At 42.4% G+C, this 22,472-nt stretch overlaps 1 protein-coding gene across 1 annotated transcript in view; it reads left to right on the forward strand.

The window, feature by feature from the left end:
- Positions 1-22,472, forward strand: part of LOC134211770 (muscle M-line assembly protein unc-89-like) — a 213,058-nt gene that overhangs the window by 148,408 nt on the left and 42,178 nt on the right. Inside the window, exon 5 of the mRNA XM_062688993.1 lies at positions 12,212-13,005. Within this exon, the coding sequence (XP_062544977.1) occupies positions 12,212-13,005 (794 nt within the window). The remainder of the gene's footprint in view (positions 1-12,211; positions 13,006-22,472) is intronic.

The following is a 22,472-nucleotide window of genomic DNA, read 5'->3' on the forward strand; positions in this document are numbered from 1 at the left end:
CATTGCACCGTATTCGGTAAATTTTACCGAAATCTCAACAGCAGAACTGTTCCCTTCCCAGGCCATCTGCGAGTTGTGGCGCCTGCCTAGGATGTGGTGGGGTTTTACAGTGGGCCCTGTTAAACCTCCACGGTGTGCCTGTGTTAACGAAAAATGTCCATCCATGCTGAACTCGCCCTTCGAAAGATATAATATCCAGGCGTCTGCTATTAAAATTTCAAAATCTTTCATCTAGGGAATCAAAAGTTATAGCAGTTACAAATTTAATGAATTTTGCGTTCAATATCTCACTAATATGCAACCATATATACCGTGAAATTCCTCCTGATTACATCCAAATAAGTTATCATCAAATATGCAATTTGCAACCTCAATTAACTATAACCTAGCCAAGCCAACACTTCCATACTGCCGTAATCTGGAAAAGTGACGTAACAGCCATTTTACAACATGCATGTTTTTCATTTTTCTGTTAAAGAGCTCGATGAGTAGTACTCGTTAACACCATTTTCTGGAAAATGGCGTATACGTCACTTTTTCAGATTACGGCAGCATATGTGTATAGTACACGTCCACATTAGAGGAGCGTGAGTATTTAGTCTGTTGACTTGTAAGGTCGTCTTCAGTGTCTCGACTTGAGTCGAGTCAAGTACGAGACACTGAAGACGACCATACAGTTGAGGTCGAAATACGGTATGTAATATGATTTGGTGGAATTGTACTAAAATCGTCTCATGACAGTGAAATATTTCTTAAATAGTTTCAGTCTTTTAAAATCTTTTCTTACCTGGCTTTATGGAAATGCGATGGTTTCCATCTTCTAGTCGGATACTAGTATTCCCTGTGTCAGTTAATGTACGTAGTAAATGCATTAATTTATGAAGTAAATGCATCGTTTTTCAGCAAATCAGTTAAATTGTTGAGACATTCCAAAGTGGTGCATATATGCTTTTTCCGTCTACCGTTCTCGGAAAAGGCGGTTTTCCTCGGGTGATCTAGCTTTTCCCATTTTTTCCAAATGGAACTCGTTTTCGTACCACTGCTTGAATCGAACTGGATGATGGTTGTATAACTGACAACAAATGATGCACATTGTTGTTTAAATGTTGGTTACTAGTTACTACTAACTACCCAGTACCCATGCAAGACAAAATTGTTTCAGCGCGGTATTCTATGTTACCAACCATTATCATATTTAATAAAAGCAGAATCATCATACAGAGTGTAGTTACTTGTTTGTCATAGACAATATTCACACTTTGGTATAATTAGGAGATTGAAGTGCAATAATTCTGTAATTTGAATACTGTATTGTGGTTGTATTGTCTATTTTGTCATTGATATTAGAACAATATTATCTCTAACATACTACGTTTTTTTTTAACTAATTTTATTTGCTAATTATCTAATACATGCATTTATCTCTTAGACTAGGTGTTCCGTGTTTTCTTAACACTATCATCCTCATTTGCTATGTCATATTTTTAGTTATTATTAATACATTTTAATTGCCTCTGGCAGTTAGAATTTTTTTCCTCTGGTTGAATTGAACCATGTAGGAATTACAATGTTTTCAACTTAAACTAAACTTAACCTATTTTATATTAAGGGTAAAAGGAGTTAATCGTTGCAATAGAAGATTGCAACGATTTTTGTCTAAAAATGGAAATTATTTTGTTGGACATTTGTTGCAATGTCTCAATATTAGAAATTCTATGAAGTTCATTGGTACTATATCACGGAGGCAACTTCAGAATCATTTTCAAAATTTTATTTTGAATCCTCTGAAGTGCCTTCTTTCTGGTATTGCAGCAACTAGTCCATATTGGCACAGCATACAACATGGCAGGTCTAAAAATTTGTTTGTAAATCAAAAGTTTGTTCTTAAGACAAAGTTTTGATTTTCTGTTTATAAGTGGATATAGACACTTAATATATTTGTTACATTTGGCTTGAAGGCCTTCAATATGATTTTTAAAAGTTAATTTTTGATCTAGCAGAAGTCCTAAATATTTAGCTTCGCTAGACCAATTAATTGGAACCCCATTCATAGTGACAATATGTCTGCTAGAAGGTTTCGAATAAGAAGCTCTCGGCTTATGTGGGAAAATTATAAGCTGAGTTTTGGAAGCATTCGGGGAAATTTTCCATTTTTGCAAGTAAGTGGAGAAAATATCCAAACTTTTTTGCAATCTACTACAAATGACACGAAGGCTTCGCCCTTTGGCTGAAAGGCCCGTGTCATCTGCGAACAAAGATTTTTGACACCCTGGTGGTAAATCAGATAAGTCAGAAGTAAAAATGTTATACAATATGGGCCCCAGTATGCTGCCTTGGGGGACACCAGCCCTTACAGGTAATCTATCAGATTTAGAATTCTGATAGTTTACCTGCAGTGAGATCGCTCACATAAATAATTTTGGATCAGTTTAATGATGTACAGAGGAAAATTAAAATTCATCAATTTTACAATCAAACCTTCATGCCAAACACTGTCAAATGCTTTCTCTATATCAAGAAGAGCAACTCCAGTCGAATATCCTTCAGATTTGTTGAGCCGAATTAAATTCGTTACTCTTAATAACTGATGGGTGGTTGAATGCCCATGGCGAAAAACAAATTGCTCATCAGCAAAAATAGAATTGTCATTAATATGAGCCATCATTCTATTTAAAATAATCTTTTCAAACAGTTTGCTTATTAAAGAAAGCAAACTGATTGGGCGATAACTAGAAGCCTCAGCTGGATTTTTGTCCGGCTTCAAAATAGGAACAACTTTGGCGTTTTTCCATTTTTCTGGGAAGTATGCCAATTGAAAACATTTGTTAAATATATTAACAAAAAGGATAAAGAGCTCTCAGGAAGTTTGTTGATAAGTATGTAGAAAATACCATCATCACCCGGGGCTTTCATATTTTTTAATTTTCTAGTAATAGATCTCGCTTCATCCAAATTAGTTCCCAACGAAGGGTCAAAAACATTATCTTGATTGAGAATGTCTTCCAAGCTCCGTGTAACCTGATCCTCAATTGGACTAGTGATACCTAGACTAAAATTATGGGCACTCTCGAACTGCTGAGCAAGTTTTTGAGCCTTTTCGCCATTTGTTAATAAAATTTTATTTCCCTCTTTAAGCGCTGGAATTGGCTTTTGAGGTTTTTTAAGAATTTTTGTTAATTTCCAAAAGGGTTTCGAACTGGGATCCAACTTCGAGACATTATTCTCAAAGTTGGTATTTCTCAGAATAGCGAAACGTTTTTTAATTTCATTTTGCAAATCACGCCAAATAACTTTCAACGCGGGATCGCGAGTTCTTTGGTATTGCCTTCGCCTCACATTTTTAAGACGGATCAGTAGCTGAAGATCGTCGTCAATAATAATGGAGTTGAATTTAATTTCACATTTAGGAATTGCAATGCCTCTGGCTTCGACAATTAAATTTGTCAAAGATACGAGGGCATTATCAATATCACTTTTGGTATCGAGAGGAATATCAACATCAAAATTCCTATCGATATACGTTTTATATAAATCCCAATCAGCTCTATGATAATTAAAAGTAGAGCTGATTGTATTATAAATGGCTTCTTGTGAGATTTCAAACGTCACAGGAAGGTGATCAGAGTCAAAGTCAGCATGAGTTACCAATTGGCCACACAGCTGACTTGAATCAGTTAAAACTAAATCAATTGTAGAAGGATTTCGACTGGAAGAAAAACAAGTTGGTCCATTGGGATATTGAATAGTATAATATCCCGCAGAACAATCTTCAAATAAAATTTTACCATTGGAATTGCTTTGAGCATTATTCCATGAACGGTGTTTGGCATTGAAGTCACCAATTATGAAAAATTTAGATTTGTTGCGAGTTAGAATTTGAAGATCAGCTTTCAACCAATTCTTTTGCTGCCCATTGCATTGAAAAGGCAAATAGGCTGCAATGAAGGAAAATTGTCCAAAATTTGTTTCAACAGAAACTCCTAAGGTTTCAAAAACTTTGGTTTCGAACGAAGAAAATAATTTATGTTTGATACGTCTATTAATGACAATGGCGACCCCACCGCAGGCGCTGTCAAGACGATCATTTCTGTAGATAAAATAATTTGGATCTCTTTTAATGGAGAGTCCTGGTTTTAAATAAGTTTCTGTTATAATGGCAATATGTACATTATGAACTGTTAGGAAGTTGAATAATTCATCTTCCTTACCCTTTAGAGAGCGGGCATTCCAATTTAGAACTTTCACACAATTATTTGGATCCATTGAAACGGAGTCCGATAACAGTTTTTTGTGTGTACTTTATACCAACCTGAACAGCTTCAGGAATGGTATTTTCTTTGAACATTGCATCAATCATGTGATGCAATTGTTCAGTTAAAAAGTCAATCGGAAGCAGTCATGCTACCTGAATCGGCAACATGCCCGTTATTTTCCGTTGGGACATGGGTATAAACCTAATTTTGTCTACCAGCAGCGATGTTTGCATACGTAGGTACATTGGAAAAATTGGAATTTACTGAAGTGCTTGCTACCCGTTGACGAGCGGCAAAATTTGTTTGTGAATTGTGGTGGGTATGAATTGCTCGACCGGTAACTGGTTTCGAAATTTGAGCGTTTGAAAAATTTTTACCCGTCGAATCTGGGATCCGATTGGAATTTCCCGTCATCAATTTTGCACGGGAATTCAAAACTTTTTTGCGTGAAGGGCATTCTCAGAAATTGGATTTATGATTGCCCCCACAATTTGCGCACTTAAATTTATTGGAATCTTCTCTCACAGGACATGCGTCCTTGGCGTGAGAGGTTCCACCACAAAGCATGCATTTAGCATCCATGTGACAATGTTTGGTTCCATGACCCCACTTTTGCCACTTACGGCACTGGGTGGGGTTTTGGAAATTTCCCCCAGGCCTGCGGAAATGTTCCCATGTAACACGGACATGGGACATAATACCAAACTTTTCATATTATTTAGTTCACTTTTGTTAAAATGAACTAAATAAAATTCTTGAGAAATGCCCCTCTGGGAAGAGTTAGATTTCTTTTTCATCTTAATTACTTGGACTGGTGAAAATCCAAGTAATTTAGAAATTTCAATTTTAATCTCATCCAGTGATTTATCATCACTGGGGAGACCTTTCAAGACGACTTTGAACAATCGCTCAGTTTTGTCGTCGTATGTGAAGAATTTATGGCGCTTCTAAATACTGAAGAAGACGTTTGCGGTCGTCAAATGATCCCGGCAGAATGCGGCAGTCACCCTTCCTAGCAATCTGAAATGTAACCTTGATCCCCTGAAGGTTACTCAAGATTTCATTCCGAAAGCCAGAAAACTCGGCAACAATTGGCGGAATCCTTTGTTTCTTCGCATGAATCGAATCACCTGGGCTAAAGGTAGATTCGATTTGCTTTGCTGCTGCTTCATCATTAATCAAATCGAACTGATTGCTCAGTTCGATAGGAGAAGAAACAATGTCCAGCTTCCTTCTATTTTTCCGCGCTTGGGCAGGACGGTCTTGAAACCTTGTTTCTTTGAAGGAAGTGGAGAATTCAGAGACTCCCCCTTCCTCTTGTTTTTATTAATGCTCATTGCTGAGCGTGGAGACGTGACCTTCTAAGAGTTTTTTTCCCAGAACGGTGTCCCTGCAGGATTACCACCGCTTGTCGGAATTTTACTTCCGCAAACGGGTCCAACGTAAAACGAAGGCACGGGTCCTTGCAAAGATCGTAACGGGATCAGTGGGTACAAATAGCACTGAGAAGCACTGTTGAAATTAAAATAGCTTCGGGTAGTATTAAAAACTTCCTTCCGCAAAGAGAGAAAGAACCGCACAGCACGAAAGCACGTTGCGGTCTGAACATCCTATGTTATTTATTTGTTTTCTATTATTCAAAGAATAGGGTTTAGGTTATAGCTGATTGAGGTTGCAAATTGCATATTTGATGATAACTTATTTGGATGTAATCAGGAGGAAATTCACGGTATATATGGTTGCATATTAGTGAGATATCGAACGCAAAAATCATTAAATTTGTAACTGCTATAACTTTTGATTCCCTAGATGAAAGATTTTGAAATTTTAATAGCAGGCGCCTGGATATTATATCTTTCGGAAGGTGAGCTCAGAATGGATGGACATTTTTTTCGTTAATAATGGTCACAGGCACACCGGGCCTCTATAAAAAGCTGCATGAATACGCAAGTAGGCTCCGCCAAAGCGATCGTGTGCCGCTCAAAGCGCACAAGCCGAAGTCCTGGTGTTAGGTGGGACGCTAAACAGCCCTGACACGACGGCCCTCCGACGAGACTGGAGGTTTGCGCAGGCCCAATAAGCCGCCTTAAAAAACAACTATTACGAACGACATAGAATATAATACGACTCGATACAATCGGCAACGACCTAGACGACGAATAAAGGATCACGATTGGAAGCTTGGAACATGGAACTGCAAGTCGCTAGGCTTCGCAGGTTGCGACAGGATAATCTACGATGAATTACATCCCCGCAACTTCGATGTCGTAGCGCTGCAGGAAATCTGCTGGACAGGACAGAAAGTGTGGTAAAGCGGGCATCGAGCTGCTACCTTCTACCACAGCTGTGGCACCACCAACGAGCTGGGAACCGACTTTATAGTGCTGGGAAAGTTACGCCAACTCGTGATTGGGTGGATCAAAATAGTCAAAATCGTCATCGGTGACATGAACGCACAGGTAGGAAGGGAGGAAATGTATAGACCGGTCATCGGACCGGATAGTCTGCATACCGTATCGAACGACAACCGCCAACGATGCATAAACTTTGCAGCCTCCCGCGGAATGGTAGTCCGAAGCACTTTCTTCCCCCGCAAGAATATCCACAAGGCCACATGGAAATCACCTAATGAAGTAACGGAAAACCAAATCGACCACGTTCTACTTCTTCTTCTTCTTCTTCTTCTTATTGGCATTACATCCCCACACAGAGCTGCCTTAGCTTAGTGTTCATTAAGCATGCTAAATCCGCGATGGGATCCCGGATACTCGAGGAAGGGACTCGATTTAACCGTGAATTATTTATTAATTACACAATCGTATTTTTTCCAATATTGGATCGAAACGCGCGCGGCTTTATTTATACTTCCGTCATAACTGACATATGGATAGACACACATAAAAAAAGTTCAATTAGTTTTTGGATGATATTGAGAATACATACATAATAAAGCACTTCCACAGTTATTAACTGCGAGGTTTCTAAGCCAAGTTACCATTTTTGCATTCGTATATCATGAGGCTAGCACGATGATACTTTTATGCCCAGGGAAGTCGAGACAATTTCAAATCCGAAAATTACCTAGACCGGCAACGGGAATCGAACCCAGCCACTCTCAGCATGGTCTTGCTTTGTAGCCGCGCTTCTTACCGCACGGCTAAGGAGGACCACGTTCTAATCGACGGTAAATTCTTCTCCGACATCACGAACGTACGCACTTACCGCAGTGCGAATATTGAATCCGACCACTACCTCTATGCAGTATGTCTGCGCTCAAAACTCTCGACGGTGATCAACACGCGTCGGAGTCGTCTGCCGCGGTTAAGCATTGGGCGGCTACAAGACGGTAGACTAGCCCAAGACTACGCGCAGCAGCTGGAAGTGGCACTCCCAACGGAAGAGCAGCTAGGCGCAGCATCTCTTGAAGATGGCTGGAGAGATATTCGATCCGCCATTGGAGCACCGCAACCGCTGCACTAGGCACGGTGGCTCCGGATCAGAAGAACGACTGGTATGACGGCGAATGCGAGCAGTTAGTTGAGGAGAAGAATGCAGCATGGGCGAGATTGCTGCAACACCGCACGAGGGCGAACGAGGCACGATACAAACGGGCGCGGAACATAACGCACGAAAGTTCTATGAGAAGTTGAACCGTTCACGTAAGGGCCACGTGCCACAGCCCGATATGTGTAAGGACATAAACGGGAACCTTCTTACAAACGAGCGTGAGGTGATCCAAAGGTGGCGGCAGCACTACGAAGAGCACCTGAATGGCGATATGGCAGACAACGGTGGCGGTATGGTAATGAACCTAGGAGCACGCGCGCAGGACATGCGACTTCCGGCTCCGAATCTCCAGGAAATCCAGGAATAGATCAGCCGGCTGAAAAACAACAAAGCCCCTGGAATTGACCATCTACCAGGAGAGCTGTTTTAACACGGTGGTGAGGCACTGGCTAGAGCGCTGCACTGGGTGATTACCAAGGATTGGGAGAATGAGGTTCTGCCGCAGGAGTGGATGGAAGGTGTCGTGTGTCCCATCTACAAAAAGGGCGATAAGCTGAATTGTAGCAACTACCGCGCAATCACATTGCTGAACGCCGCCTACAAGGTTCAAATTTTATGCCGCCGAATAACACCAATTGCAAGAGAGTTCGTGGGGCAGTACCAGGCGGGATTTATGGGTGAACACTCTACCACAGACCAGGTGTTCGCCATACGTCAGGTATTGCAGAAATGCCGCGAATTTAACGTGCCCACACATCATCTATTCATCGACTTCAAAGCCGGATATGATACAATCGATCGGGACCAGCTATGACAGCTAATGCACGAAAACGGATTTCCGGATAAACTGATACGGTTGATCAAGGCGACGATGGATTGGGTGATGTGCGTAGTTCGAGTTTCAGGGGCATTCTCGAGTCCCTTCGAAACGCGTAGAGGGTTACGGCAAGGTGATGGTCTTTCGTGTCTGCTATTCAACATCGCTTTGGAGGGAGCAATACGAAGGGCAGGGATTGACACGAGTGGTACGATTTTTACGAAGTCCGTCCAGCTATTTGGTTTCGCCGACGACATTGATATCATGGCACGTAATTTTGAGAGGATGGTGGAAGCCTACATCAGACTGAAAAGCGAAGCTAAACGGATTGGACTAGTCATCAACACATCGAAGACGAAGTACATGATAGGAAGAGGCTCAAGAGAGGTCAATGTAAACCACGCACCACGAGTTTCTATCGGTGGTGACGTAATTGAGGTGGTTGAAGAATTCGTGTACTTGGGCTCACTGGTGACCGCCGATAACTCCGTAAGACGCTCCGATCGAATACAGTTCGCCGCCGTACCAAATTGACTATCTACAAAAACGCTTATAATACCGGATACCTTATAATACGGACACGAGACCTGGACGATGCTCGTGGAGGACCAACGCGCACTGGGAGTTTTGAAAGGAAAGTGTTGCGTACCATCTATGGTGGGGTGCAGATGGCGGACGGTACGTGGAGGAGGCGAATGAACCACGAGTTGCATCAGCTGTTGGGAGAACTATCCATCGTTCACACCGCGAAAATCGGAAGACTGCGGTGGGCCGGGCACGTAGCCAGAATGCCGGACAGTAATCCGGTGAAAATGGTTCTCGACAACGATTCGACGGGAACAAGAAGGCGAGGTGCACAGCGGACAAAGTTGATCGATCAGGTGCAGGTCGATTTGCGGACCCTCCGCAGACTGCGTGGTTGGCGAAGTGCAGCCATGGACCGAGCTGAATGGAGAAGATTTTTATGTGCAGCACAGGCCACTCCGGCCTTAGTCTGATAATAAAATAAAAATAGATATAGAACTTGATAGATCGCTGGAGTCGCCAACATCAGGTCTATAGCTGAAGATTATTTCTTATGAAGCTCCGTAGGGATGAACGTATTTTCTCCTTTGTTCAATAGCAGGAAATGATTCTCGATGATTAGATCCATTAAAATCGATCCCTTGCGATCCGAGTGATTAGGATCCCAAGAATAGTGATGAGAGTTGAAATCTCCCCCAAACACAACTTTAGGGTACCCTTTGATTTTCTCAAAAAATAGTTTAAGACTATTGTTCATTTCGTGAGAGCTGATGCTAGGTGATACATAAATCGAGACTACTACTAGGCCTAACCTCAATATTTCTCTAGCCAAACATTGTATGAGATCGAATTTAGGAAGTTGTATTTCTTTTGACCTATATTTATTTTCTATTAGAATGGCATGACTCTGTTATTGCAGCAGTACAATTTAACTTCGTCTGGGAGTTTGTTTGATCGGAACAATACACTAATTATGTTGCTTGGAATCCTCTGGATGTTGATGAAGCATTTTAGACGATACACATTCATGCTGGGTACTACACATCACATGCCGGTACGCCGGCGATGACACCTGTTACCAACAGAAAACTCTTCGGAATGTAGTACAAGTAGTGGTTCGCGATGCTGTCATTTTTGACGAAAACTAACAGCTTTTTCAATCCCATTGGTCGCATGAAGATGACATTTTTTAATCCTTCGTATGGCTCAGCGGCTTCCCTAATGTTAGTTTATTGATGTGGGTGTTTCCTTCGTTGTCATCAATTAACTCTGCGACCAACCGATATGGACCGGTGTCGCTTTTTTGGTATCCGTAGACTTCGTGACTTCGTAGTTGAGTCCTGTTAAAGCCGGCGTCGAGGGGGCGGATCCTCGGCCGCCATTTTAGAAGTTGTTATGCGATCGGCACAAAATAAGGTTTCACTTCACTTAAAACGTAATTAATCGTTCAATTCACGCAAAACTAACTGATTTCTATATTTGCTTTCACAAATATCACAATTCGCGTTCCAAATCAAAATTCCGATTTTTATTTATCGGTTCCTTGACTTCACTACCGTCATGCGCATATTTGTCCCATGTTTGTTGGGATTTCCTATGTACATGGGACAGTTATGCGTATAACGGCAGTTCATACCATGTACGGTACCCAAATCAATACCATTTGTAAACAAAGAATTGGTGCGCAAATTGTTTTATTTCTCATTTTTGTGATTTTTTTTAGCAGTAACCGCCGGATAACAACAAAACACGGCACAAATTGAGCTATTTTGCGAATTTTATTAATATATGAGCATGTTATTAATAATGGAACAGATACCCTACTACACATTACATCCGGCATACCGTTTATCAGAACGAACCTCGCTACCTCCCTACCCCATATATCACATATCACAGTGATTACTCGTGAGAGTTCAGATGACTTGTCGGCTGCTATTAAAGGGAGTATAACAAAAATATTCCTACTCACTCTTTAATTGACCTACATTCGAACACGGTCGGCGCCGGTATTGCTTAATTCTTGGTCACTAGTTTTTACACATTGAAGGTGATATTAGTCACAATATCATCTGTGGGTTCTCTGTGTAATTATAGCTGGCCTGGCAATAACCTCAGACGATAACAGAGTAGCAACCGTGGACGATCAACCATGCTCATTGCTCATTAGACTGGCCCAGATTAGTATGGGGAGAAAAAAATGTTGTCGAATTCCACGGGACACCCCCCAGAATTGTGTCTTTGGGTGAGAAAATCAATCTCTGAAAATTTCAGCTCAATCGCTTGTTGCATAAGCTGGCGCATTTGCTTTGAAGTTTGTATGGGGATTTCAGCCAAAATGTATAGGAAAATACACCTCCGCCACTCATTCGATCTGGAAATTGGTTCTGATTGCTCGATTGACCTCAGAATTGCAAAAAACGGCACTTGGTATGCTACAGAACAATTTCACAGAACATTGTATGATGATTAAATGAACTTTTATATAGTTTTCGGTTGATTGATTAGTAGCTGATTTGTGTATTTTTGGATTTTTTGATGGAATCGCATCAGCCAAAACCTATATAAAAGTTCATTTAATCATCATACAATGTTCTGTGAAATTGTTCTGTAGCATACCAACTGCCGTTTTTGCAATTCTGAGGTCAATCGAGCAATCAGAACCAATTTCCAGATCGAATGAGTGACGGAGGTGTATTTTCCTATACATTTTGGCTGAAATCCCCATACAAACTTCAAATCAAATGCGCCAGCTTATGCAACAAGCGATTGAGCTGAAATTTTCATAGATTGATTTTCTCACCCAAAGACACAATCCTGGGGGGTGCCCCGTGGAATTACACAACTTTTTGTTTCCTGGGCCAGTCTATTGCTCATGCTCAATATGATTAACGAATGAAAGGCATGTGCTTGATGAACCAAAAAATGATCGATTTTATACGCAGATTCCTCTGACCCAGATTACATTTTTTTCGGTAACACTTACCGAAACGATTACCGAACGTTCAGCTGTTGAAAATTCGGTAAATGAATAACCGAAGTCAGTAATTTAATCTAAGTGTATGGAGTTTCTATATTGGTATACGTTCTTTTTTCTTTATGTTCACAGTATCCACGATCCTGTTAAACTTGACGGTGGCCATTGGGTTATCACAGCTAAAAGTATTGCCGGAGAAGAGAAAGTAAAACATCATGTCATATTCAAAGGGAAAGAGCATCATCAGCATGTAGCTGGCATTTATCACGCTGACCTGAAAATCGTCAATAATGAGGGTGAAGAATATTTTATACCTGCGAGATCTCGTTCAGCATCTCGGGCGGCATCTGTTTTGTCTACAAGCTTTCAACCAAGAGAACCATCCATGACGATCACTGAAGATGCTTTGAATGTTGCGCTCACTGAATATGACGTACAAACTGAAATAACAGAAGAAAGTGCTCAACCACAACCTGAAGAAAAGACCATAAAAAAAACTCAGAAAAAAGAATGGCGTAAAAAACTATCAACACTTTATAACCCACAACAGTTGCCAATACCTGAGGATCCTAAAAAATCGAAAGGACTTGAATCGAAAAATAAACTATTCTTCGAAGCCCAATTGAAGAATATGACGGTTGTTGAAGGTAGCTCTATTAAGTTAGTATGCTCATGCGTAGGACCATCGCCTACTATAAAATGGTTTAAAAACAATATTCCACTGTCATATTCGAAAGTTCTGAAGAATGACACTAAACTAGGAGTTGGAGCGATTAACTTTACAACAACCGCAATTGCTGACTCAGGCACGTACAAATGTGTTGCAAGTAATAATTTTGGAGAAGTTGAAACTTCTTGCATCCTGACGGTATTCCCAGCACTTGAAGTTCAACATGAGGCTCCAAAGTTCGTCAAGAATGTCAGGGGTAAGTTGATCGTAGAATCAAATTAATGGGACGACAAGGTATAAGCCAAATTAGGGTAAATGTACCTATTTTGGCCACCTTAGTACTCTAGGAACATGGCCAAAACTGGTACAATTACCCTATACCTTTCATGCATTTCAACAAAAACCCAAGATGCAACTTAGTTTGAGGTGATTACACAACAGAACCAGAAGTCGGCCATCTTGGAAACCACATGCCACACTGAGATAAGATGTCTCTTGTGTTACTTTTCATCACAGTCGCCCATGAATTTTCAACTGTTTCACCTAAGTCCCTTCTAGACTAGTCTTAGCACAGTATTATTTATTTCACTTTTTCATCAGCTATGACTGTACAGACCGATTAAAACTTAACTCAAATATCTAATTGTTCTAATATCAAACATCTACGCCGTTTAGGAACACGAAAAACCTCTCAAGTGGGTTGTTTTGTCCGAAGGTTGTACGATAGCGTGCAGTCCAAAACAGCAAACGCTGCCGAGAGCGACGAGCAGGAACAAAGATATTCACCTGCTGTAGAAGATCGGAACAGTCTATTCGATTGCTAATTATGTCAAAGACGAACATTGTTTGCAGAAATATGCGTCATTTGCGTAGACTCCAATCGTATTAGCTGGAGCAGGCTTTCGTACGGGTGCAACCTTATTGGATTGTTCCACGGTAGTCGTCGTAAAGCGAAACGGAGGAAGCAACGTTGAACTCTTCCAATTCTAGTGATGTGCAAATGGTGCCTAGACTTCCACGCCACAATACACGGTTCGAGGCCGCATCTCTCCATCCTCGAATACGCCCCACGCTCGCCAAGTCGTTTTGCACCTAGTCTGCCCACCTCGCTCGCTGCGCTACACGCCATCTCGTACCTGCCGGATCGGAAGCGAACACCATCTTTGCAGGGTTGCTGTCAGGCATTCTTGCAACATGTCCTGCCCATCGTACCCTTCCAGCTTTAGCTACCTTCGCCGTAGAGCTGGGCGAGCTCGTGGTTCATTCTTCGCCGTCACACACCGTCTTCTTGCATACCGCCAAAGATGGTCCCTGTCTCTCGAATACTCCAAGTGCTTGCAAGTTCTCCTCGAGCATTGTACATGTTTCATGTCCGTAGAGGACAACCTGTCTTATTAGCGTCTTGTACATGACACATTTGGTGCGGTGGCGAATCTTTTTTGACCGCAGTTTCTTCTGGAGCCCGTAGTAGGCCCGACTTCCACAGATGACGCGCCTTCGACCACCTCGAAGGTATCCCCGTCAATCGTAACACTGCTTTCAAGGCGGGCCCTGTCGCGCTTGGTTCCACCCACAAGCATGTATTTTGTCTTTGACGCATTCACCACCAGTCCAACTACCTTCGCCGTAGAGCTGGGCGAGCTCGTGGTTCATTCTTCGCCGTCACACACCGTCTTCTTGCACACCGCCAAAGATGGTCCCTGTCTCTCGAATACTCCAAGTGCTTGCAAGTTCTCCTCGAGCATTGTACATGTTTCATGTCCGTAGAGGACAACCTGTCTTATTAGCGTCTTGTACATGACACATTTGGTGCGGTGGCGAATCTTTTTGACCGCAGTTTCTTCTGGAGCCCGTAGTAGGCCCGACTTCCACAGATGACGCGCCTTCGACCACCTCGAAGGTATCCCCGTCAATCGTAACACTGCTTTCAAGGCGGGCCCTGTCGCGCTTGGTTCCACCCACAAGCATGTATTTTGTCTTTGACGCATTCACCACCAGTCCAACTTTTGTTTCTTAACGTTTCAGGCGAGTGTACAGTTCTGCCACCTTTCCTTTGCACATGCTCGGCCGTCAATGTCCATGTCATCCGCGAAACAAATAAATTGACTGGATCTGTTGCAAATCGTACCCCGGCTGTTACACCCGGCTCTCCGCATGACACCTTCTAGCGCAATGTTGAACAACAGGCACGAAAGTCCATCACCTTGTGTCCATCACCTTAGTCCCCGGCACGATTCGAACGAACTGGAGTGTTCGCCCGAAATCTTCACACAGTTTTGCACACCATCCACCGTTGCTTTGATCAGTCTGGTAAGCTTCCCAGGGAAGCTGTTCTCGTCCATAATTTTCCTTAGCTCTAAGCGGTCTATACTTTCGTATGCCGCCTTGAAATCAACGAACAGATGGTGCGTTGGGACCTGGTATTCACGGCATTTTTGAAGGACGAATCCGGCTTGATAGCTTCCCACGAACTCATTCACTAATGGTGACAGACGTCGGAAGGTGATTTGGGATATGACTTTGTAGGCGGCATTAAGGATGGTGATCGCTCGAAAGTTCTCACACTCCAGCTTGTCGCCCTTCTTGTAGATGGGGCATATAACCCCTTCCTTCCACTCCTCCGGTAGCTGTTTAGTTTCCCAGATTCTGACTATCAGTTTGTGCAGGCAAGTGGCTACTTTTTTGGGGCTATCTTGATGAGCTCAGCTCCGATACCATCCTTACCAGCTGGTTTATTGGTCTTTGGCTGTTGGATGGCATCCTTAACTTCCCTCAAAGTGGGGGCTGGTTTGCTTCCATCGTCCGCTGAACTAACGTAGTCATCTCCTCCGCTGCCTTGACTTTCACTACCTGTACTCTCAGCGCCATTCAAATGTTTTTCGTAGTGCTGCATGCTCCCATCCTTCTCCCTGCACATTTCGGCTCGCGGCACGAAGCCTTTGCGGGATGCGTTGAGCTTCTGATAGAACTTGCATGTTTCTTGAAAACGGCACAGCTGTTCCATCTCCTCGCACTCCGCTTCTTCCATGAGGCGTTTCTTCTCCTGAAAAGGGCGGGTCTGCTGTCTCCGCTTCCGTCTATAACGTTCCACGTTCTGCCGGGTACCTTGCTGCAGCGCGACCGCCCGCACTGCGTCCTTCTCCTCCAGAATCTGTCTGCACTATTCGTCGAACCAATTGTTCCGTCGACTTCGTCCCACATACCCGACGTTGTTCTCCGCTGCGTCGTAAATGGCTACTTTGACTGTATTCCAGCAGTTCTCAAAAGGGGGCCCCATCGAGCTCACCCTCTTGTGGCAACGCCACCTCCTATCAAGCCACCGCCGTTCATGCCAACTGCAACCATGCTACCACCGTTCAAGCCATTTTTGCTGCTGTTGTTGCCACACCCAACAACCAAGTATCCACAAGCATCAGGAATCAAACGATTAGCACCGATAACGCAACAGTATCAACACCGCATCAACATTATACTGGTCCCACTATATCAACAAATCAAGTGAGATCCATTCCCTTGCCAGCAAATTATCAAATTTCGATGCCTTGTCCAAGTAGCACACACTATTCAATGTATTCTATTCTGTTAGCAATGTAAACTCAGGTAGCATCTCACACACTTTACCTCCGACCGGCCCTAGTCTTTCTGTGGCTCCACCGTCCACATCGTTTAGGTGGTACTACCTAACGAGATTCCAGCCCCATGATAATATTATTTCATTCATTGCTAGCCAAGTGATTTGTGATCGATCATTGATCAGCCTGCTGAAATTAGACATGATCGCTCTGAAACCATGCCATTAACGTTTGTGTCATTCAAAATAAGCGTTCCTGCCACATTATTTCCTCCGCTTCAATCACCGCTAACGTTGCCGAACAGAACTGCACAGCCTCAAGTATCGAAAAAAGCACAGCCCAAATCATTACCCCAGTACGCAAGAATAATTTCAACAATGGTATGAATCAAAAATTGTTGATTTACTACCAACACGTTGGAGGAATTAATATGCGTGTCTCCGATTATCGTCTCGCAAGCTCTGACTCCAGCTATGATGCAAACGCTTTTACCGAAACATGGTTAAATGCAGAGTCTATTATATATAGAGTTACGCAAAGAGTGAAGCCAAATCTACCTATTGAACTGTCAAACCGTCTACCTATCGAGCAAAGTAAACAAATGCTTGTTGGTAAGACGGAAGTATTGTTATCGCCTAATGATTATTATGGCGAATTAAAACGCATGAATTGAAATGTATTAGATTTATTCTAGAAACAGTTTAAAAAAACTTTAATACACCCCCCAATAAAGTAGCAACAAGAAACTCACGTGTTTGCACTCTACACACTTAATTTTTTTTACCGGGATCTCAGCAAAATGTTGAACTTTTACCGAGATTCGCACAGCCGTGCCCCAGCAAACATGTTCTTTGCCGAGATTTCTGTCAAAATTGCTGAAAATCAGCAAATATTTTAACGAGAATCAGCTAACAAACGCCATTTTTGCTGAAAAATCAGTTTTTTATTTTGCTGGCGCACGGCTGTGCGGATTTTTGCCGAGCTGCGGAAATAAAAACTAAGTGTGTATGGGTGACTTGGTTATCGAATTAAAAAGCTTTAGCAGTGAACACTCCCGTGAAGTCACTTTAAGGGTTGAACAAAAATGAAAGTTGCAAACAGAATAACAAGAAGATCGTTCAGAATAAGTGTAAGAAGATCCTCTTTGCGCAACTCTATATAATAGACTCTGGTTAAATGCAAATACCATGTCCAGTCAGATTTTTGGTGGATCTTAGGGTCTGTTCACAAATTACGTAACGCTTCTGGGGGAAGGGGGAGGCCTAACTTGCCTTGTACTAAAAGGTGGGGGAGGGGGTGGGTACTACTAAATGTTACGCACAACGCAAATAAAATATTTGAATGTCTTTTTTTTATCACTGCACGGAGAAAAAATGTGGTAGAATCAACCTGATTCTGCTTCAAATCAACAATATTTTTGCATTGATTTCTGAATAACAATATTTTTGGTTGATACAACCACAAATAGGGTTGAATCAACCATACGCGATAGTTGATTCAACTATCGGATATATTTGTTTCAACCATGCTTCTCAGCTGTCACTGTCAAATATTACATCAGAAAACAACAATATTTATGGTTGTTTTTACTTTCGAAAATGCTACGAAACTACTTTATCGACACTACGATGACATCAACAAAATAAGAAAATGTGACAGAAGCAGAATCGAACTAGTTACAAGGGGAATAAGAGTCATCCACCTTACATCTGCTCCATGCTTACTTCTTGTAGGCAGGATGATTTATGTTAATCAGTTTCTACAGTTTTTTCATATTACGAAATGGTTGTAAGAACAACGATATTATTATTGTTGCAATCATGCGATGCCACAATCGAAATAGTTGTTTTAATCTTACAAGATTCTTCTGCGTGTGATTGAAGTAATGAATCGCCTGCTTTGAGCGTGCTTACAGCGGCACACTAGGAGTTAACTTTCTGAAATCAGTATGGCGAAAGGCATCTAAGGTTCGATTTCTCAAAATTAAGCATCGAAAAAATATTTGGTAGGCGTAGTAGCAGACACCTTCCTACATAACCGGTACCAAATATTTTTTCATGAAAAGTTTCTAATTTCGAGAAAACCCGCGTAAGATGTCTTTCGCCATACAAATTTCTGGTGGTTAACTCATGCTGGCTATTTTGCACATATACTATAGCGCCTGGATGTGGCAGCAGCGGGTCAAAAATCAGCCACAGCCAATAATTGCTGTTTATCGTTATCGTATATTAGTCATTATCGAAATCAAGCATGCTGATATGCGTAAAAATACCAAGCGAATATTGTATTTCTCGACACCACAGTTCCGCAAAACTATATAAATGGTTATGATGGCAAATTCTATTTTCGTGTCTACTAGCTGCATTCTTGATATCCTTGATTTTTGATCATATGCCGTCCCTATTCCAACAGTGTTCAAAATTTGGTATTTTTGTAGGTACCTAAATGCTTCAGAGAAGGAAAAAAAATTGCCTTTGAAATTTTCACAGTCACGCGTTAGGTACATGGGCGAGGGAGGGGTATCAAAAATGTTACTTTTTGTTACAATGAGAAGGGAGGGAGTCAAAAACTCCGTATTTTGCGTTACGTAATTTGTGAACAGACCCTTACAGCGTATTTCGTTTGGATCGTAATTTCAATAACAGCAATAAAAGATCGGGCGGAGGGGTGCTTTTTGCACTGCGATATTATTTTAAAGCTAGGCAAATATCAATGAATTGTTGGCAGTGGCTGATTTTCTACCCGCCGCTGTCACATCCAAGCGCTAAAGTATATGCGCAAAATAGCCAGCAAGAGTTAACCGCCAGAAATTTGTATGGCGAAAGACATCTAACGCGGGTTTTCTCAAAATAAGAAACTTTTCATGAAAAACTATTTGGTACCGATTATGAAGGATGGTGTCTGCTACTACGCCTACCAAATATTTTTTCGATTAAGGTGCTTAATTTTGAGAAATCGAACCTTAGATGCCTTTCGCCATACTGATTTCAGAAAGTTAACTCCTAGTGTGCCGCTGTAAGCACGCTCAAAGCAGGCGATTCATTAATTGTAATCAAGTGTCGGTCTTCCACCGTCATTAGTCGTCTGAGTACACGCGACCGTTTACATAAGGCAATCAAACTCATCAAATGCTTTAGCCAAGCGAGCCTTTGGCGCAGCAGAGTGCGATTGATTCGCATTCTATACCAGCCCGCCCAGCCCGTTGTTGGGCGGCATAGAGTGCGATCCTCTCGTTTAATAAACAATGTGCACTCGCTTGGCTGTGGTTATTCAACAGTAAAGCACATGTGGAGATTGGACAAATCAAGCATCCGAAAGATATTCAATTTGCAAAAAAAAAAGTTCACCACGGTGGAGGTTGGAACTCGGATTCTGATGGCTTTTCCGCAAACGCGACCTTTAAGTGGTCTTGTTGTGTAGGGGTTATCACGCCTATCTAGAGAGTGGAAGGTTGAGGGTTCGAGTCCCTCCAAGACACGTGGATTCTTTTTCGCAAATTTCATATCAATCTGTCCATTACGAATCAAGTGCTGTGCATATGCACAGACAAGATATTTAACAAAACGTACGGCCGAATTGCCGAATAAAATGCAATTAATTGTAATCAAGTGTCGGTCTTCCACCGTCATTAGTCGTCTGAGTACACGCGACCGCTTACGTAAGGCAATCAAACTCATCAAATGCTTTAGCCAGGCACAGTGCGATCGATTCGCATTCTATACCAGCCCGCCCAGCCCGTTGCCTGGGGGCATGGAGTGCGATCCTCTCGTTTAATAAACAATGTGCACTCGCTTGACTGTGGATATACAACAGTAAAGCACATGTGGAGATTGGACAAATCAAACATCCGAAAGATATTCAATTTGCAAAAAAGAGAGCTAACCACAGTGGAGGTTGGTACTCGGATTCTGATGGCTTTTCCGCAAACGTGACCTTTAAGTGGTCTTGTTGTGTAGGGGTTATCACGCCTATCTAGAGAGTAGGAGGTTGAGGGTTCGAGTCCCTCCAAGACACGTGGATTCTTTTTCGCAAATTTCATATCAATTTGTCCATTTCGAAACATGTGCTGTGCATATGCACAGCCAAGATATTTAACAAAAAAATGGTTTTCGTACGGCCGAGTTGCCGAATAATATGCAATTAATTGTACTATTAGATTCAAAAGTATCTTTTAACGATCATATCGCTTTTGTGTCCTCTAAAGCTTCTAAGATGCTTGGTTTCATTTTCCGCATATCTAAAGACTTCAAGAATATCCCTTGTTTGAAAGCACTGTATTGTTCCCTGGTAAGATCGATTCTAGAATTCTCTTCTGTTGTTTGGGCACCGTTTTACCAAAACAGTATATTGCGTATCGAGGCAATCCAACGCAAATTTGTTCGTTTTGCGTTATGGCATCTCCACTGGCATGATCCAAACAACCTACCAAGTTACCATGACCGCTGCAAGCTCATTGGATTAGAGTTGTTGAGTGAGCGTCGGGATATATCCAGGGCTTTATTTATGTCCGACCTTCTACAATCAAGAATTGATTCCTCCCATTTGCTCCCTCTTTTGAACCTAAATGCGCCCCGTCGTCAGCTTAGGTTCAGTACTTTTTGTTCCTCCAGGGTGCTCGTACAAATTATGGACATAACGAGCCATTCACTAGTATGAGCCGTATCTTCAATCGATGAGCTACTGAATTTGACTTTCACCTCTCTCGCTTCTAACACAAACACCCTTCGATAGATAGTTAGTCAAGATAGAAATTAAGTATTCTTTAATTATAAAATTGTAATAGTCTTAAGAAATATTGTATCTGTTGGAAATTGTAATTTCTGTTGATATAAAAGAATAGGTGGTTTTGCGCCCGCTTGAGGAATGAATTTTGCTCTACTAAAGCGGGCTTTTCCTTGCTGCAAATAAATAAAGAATAAAGAATAAAGAACGCTGCCTCGAGATGCTGCGCGTATGCAGTGGCAACATCAGTTTGCTTCAGTCGCTCTAAGTCGTACCGCGGCGGTCGCCGGTACCGAACATTGTTGATGACGGATAGTTTTGGGCGCAGTTTAACCATCACCTAACATCAAAGACGATGTTAGCGACACGATATGTTCTGACGTCGATAATGTTGAAGAAGTGCTGTCTATCAATCAGAACGTGGTCGATTTGTGATTCTGTCTGCAGTGGTGATCTCCAGGTGTACCGATACGGGAGGCTGTGTTGGAAATAGGTGCTGCGAATGACCATATTCTTGGAGGCGGGGAAATCAATTAGTTGTAGGCAGTTTTCGTTCGTCAGCCGGTGAGCGCTGAATTTCCAAATAGTCGGTCTAAACTCCTTCTCTTGGCCAACCTGAGCGTTCAAATCTCCTATGGTAGCTTGGGCAGCTGTCGTACTCACGTTCCAGCTGCGCGTAGAATGCGTCCTTATCATCATCAGTGCTTCCGGAGTGTGGGCTATGGACGTTGATTATGCTAAAGTTGAAAAGCCGGCCTTTGATTCTCAACCTGCACATTCTTTCATTGATCGGCCACCATCCGATCACGCGCCTTTGCATATCGCCCATCACCATGAAAGCTGTTCCCAGCTCGTGTGTGTTGCTGCAGTTCTGGTAGATGGTATGACCTCTAAACCTCGCACCGTTGATCCCTTCCAACAAACCTCCTGCAGCGCTACGATGCCGAATCCATAGTCCTTGAGCACATCGGCGAGTATGCGTGTGCTCCCGATAAAGTTAAGAGATTTGCAGTTCCACGAACCGAGTTTTCAATCGCTAGTCCCTTTTCGTCGCAGTGATCTTCACCGATGGTTCCGGTCCGTACTCTCTTGTTGATTGTTCGTTGCTTATGTTTTTTTAAAGGCTGGCTTGCAGGGCCTGACACCAAACCCCCTAAATTTCCAGAGGACTATTCCTCCTTATTCCTCCGGTGGACCATGGTGCACAGTATCACTTCGGCGCGTACATGTCACGAAATTTGGATGCGTTGCGACGATTTGGATTCAAGCGACGGCATGCCACACATTTTTCGGCTAGTAACGGAACACGTGGGCATCACACGGATAGAAATCAAACATGCTCGTATGTTTTTGCATAGTTCCGAATCTAAGGACCCATGATCGTTCTGCTTGCGTACCAACCCAGTGCACACAGAACTGTGTTCAGAGT

This window comes from Armigeres subalbatus, chromosome 2 (genome assembly GCF_024139115.2).
Source record: "Armigeres subalbatus isolate Guangzhou_Male chromosome 2, GZ_Asu_2, whole genome shotgun sequence".
NCBI classification, from domain to species: domain Eukaryota; kingdom Metazoa; phylum Arthropoda; class Insecta; order Diptera; family Culicidae; genus Armigeres; species Armigeres subalbatus.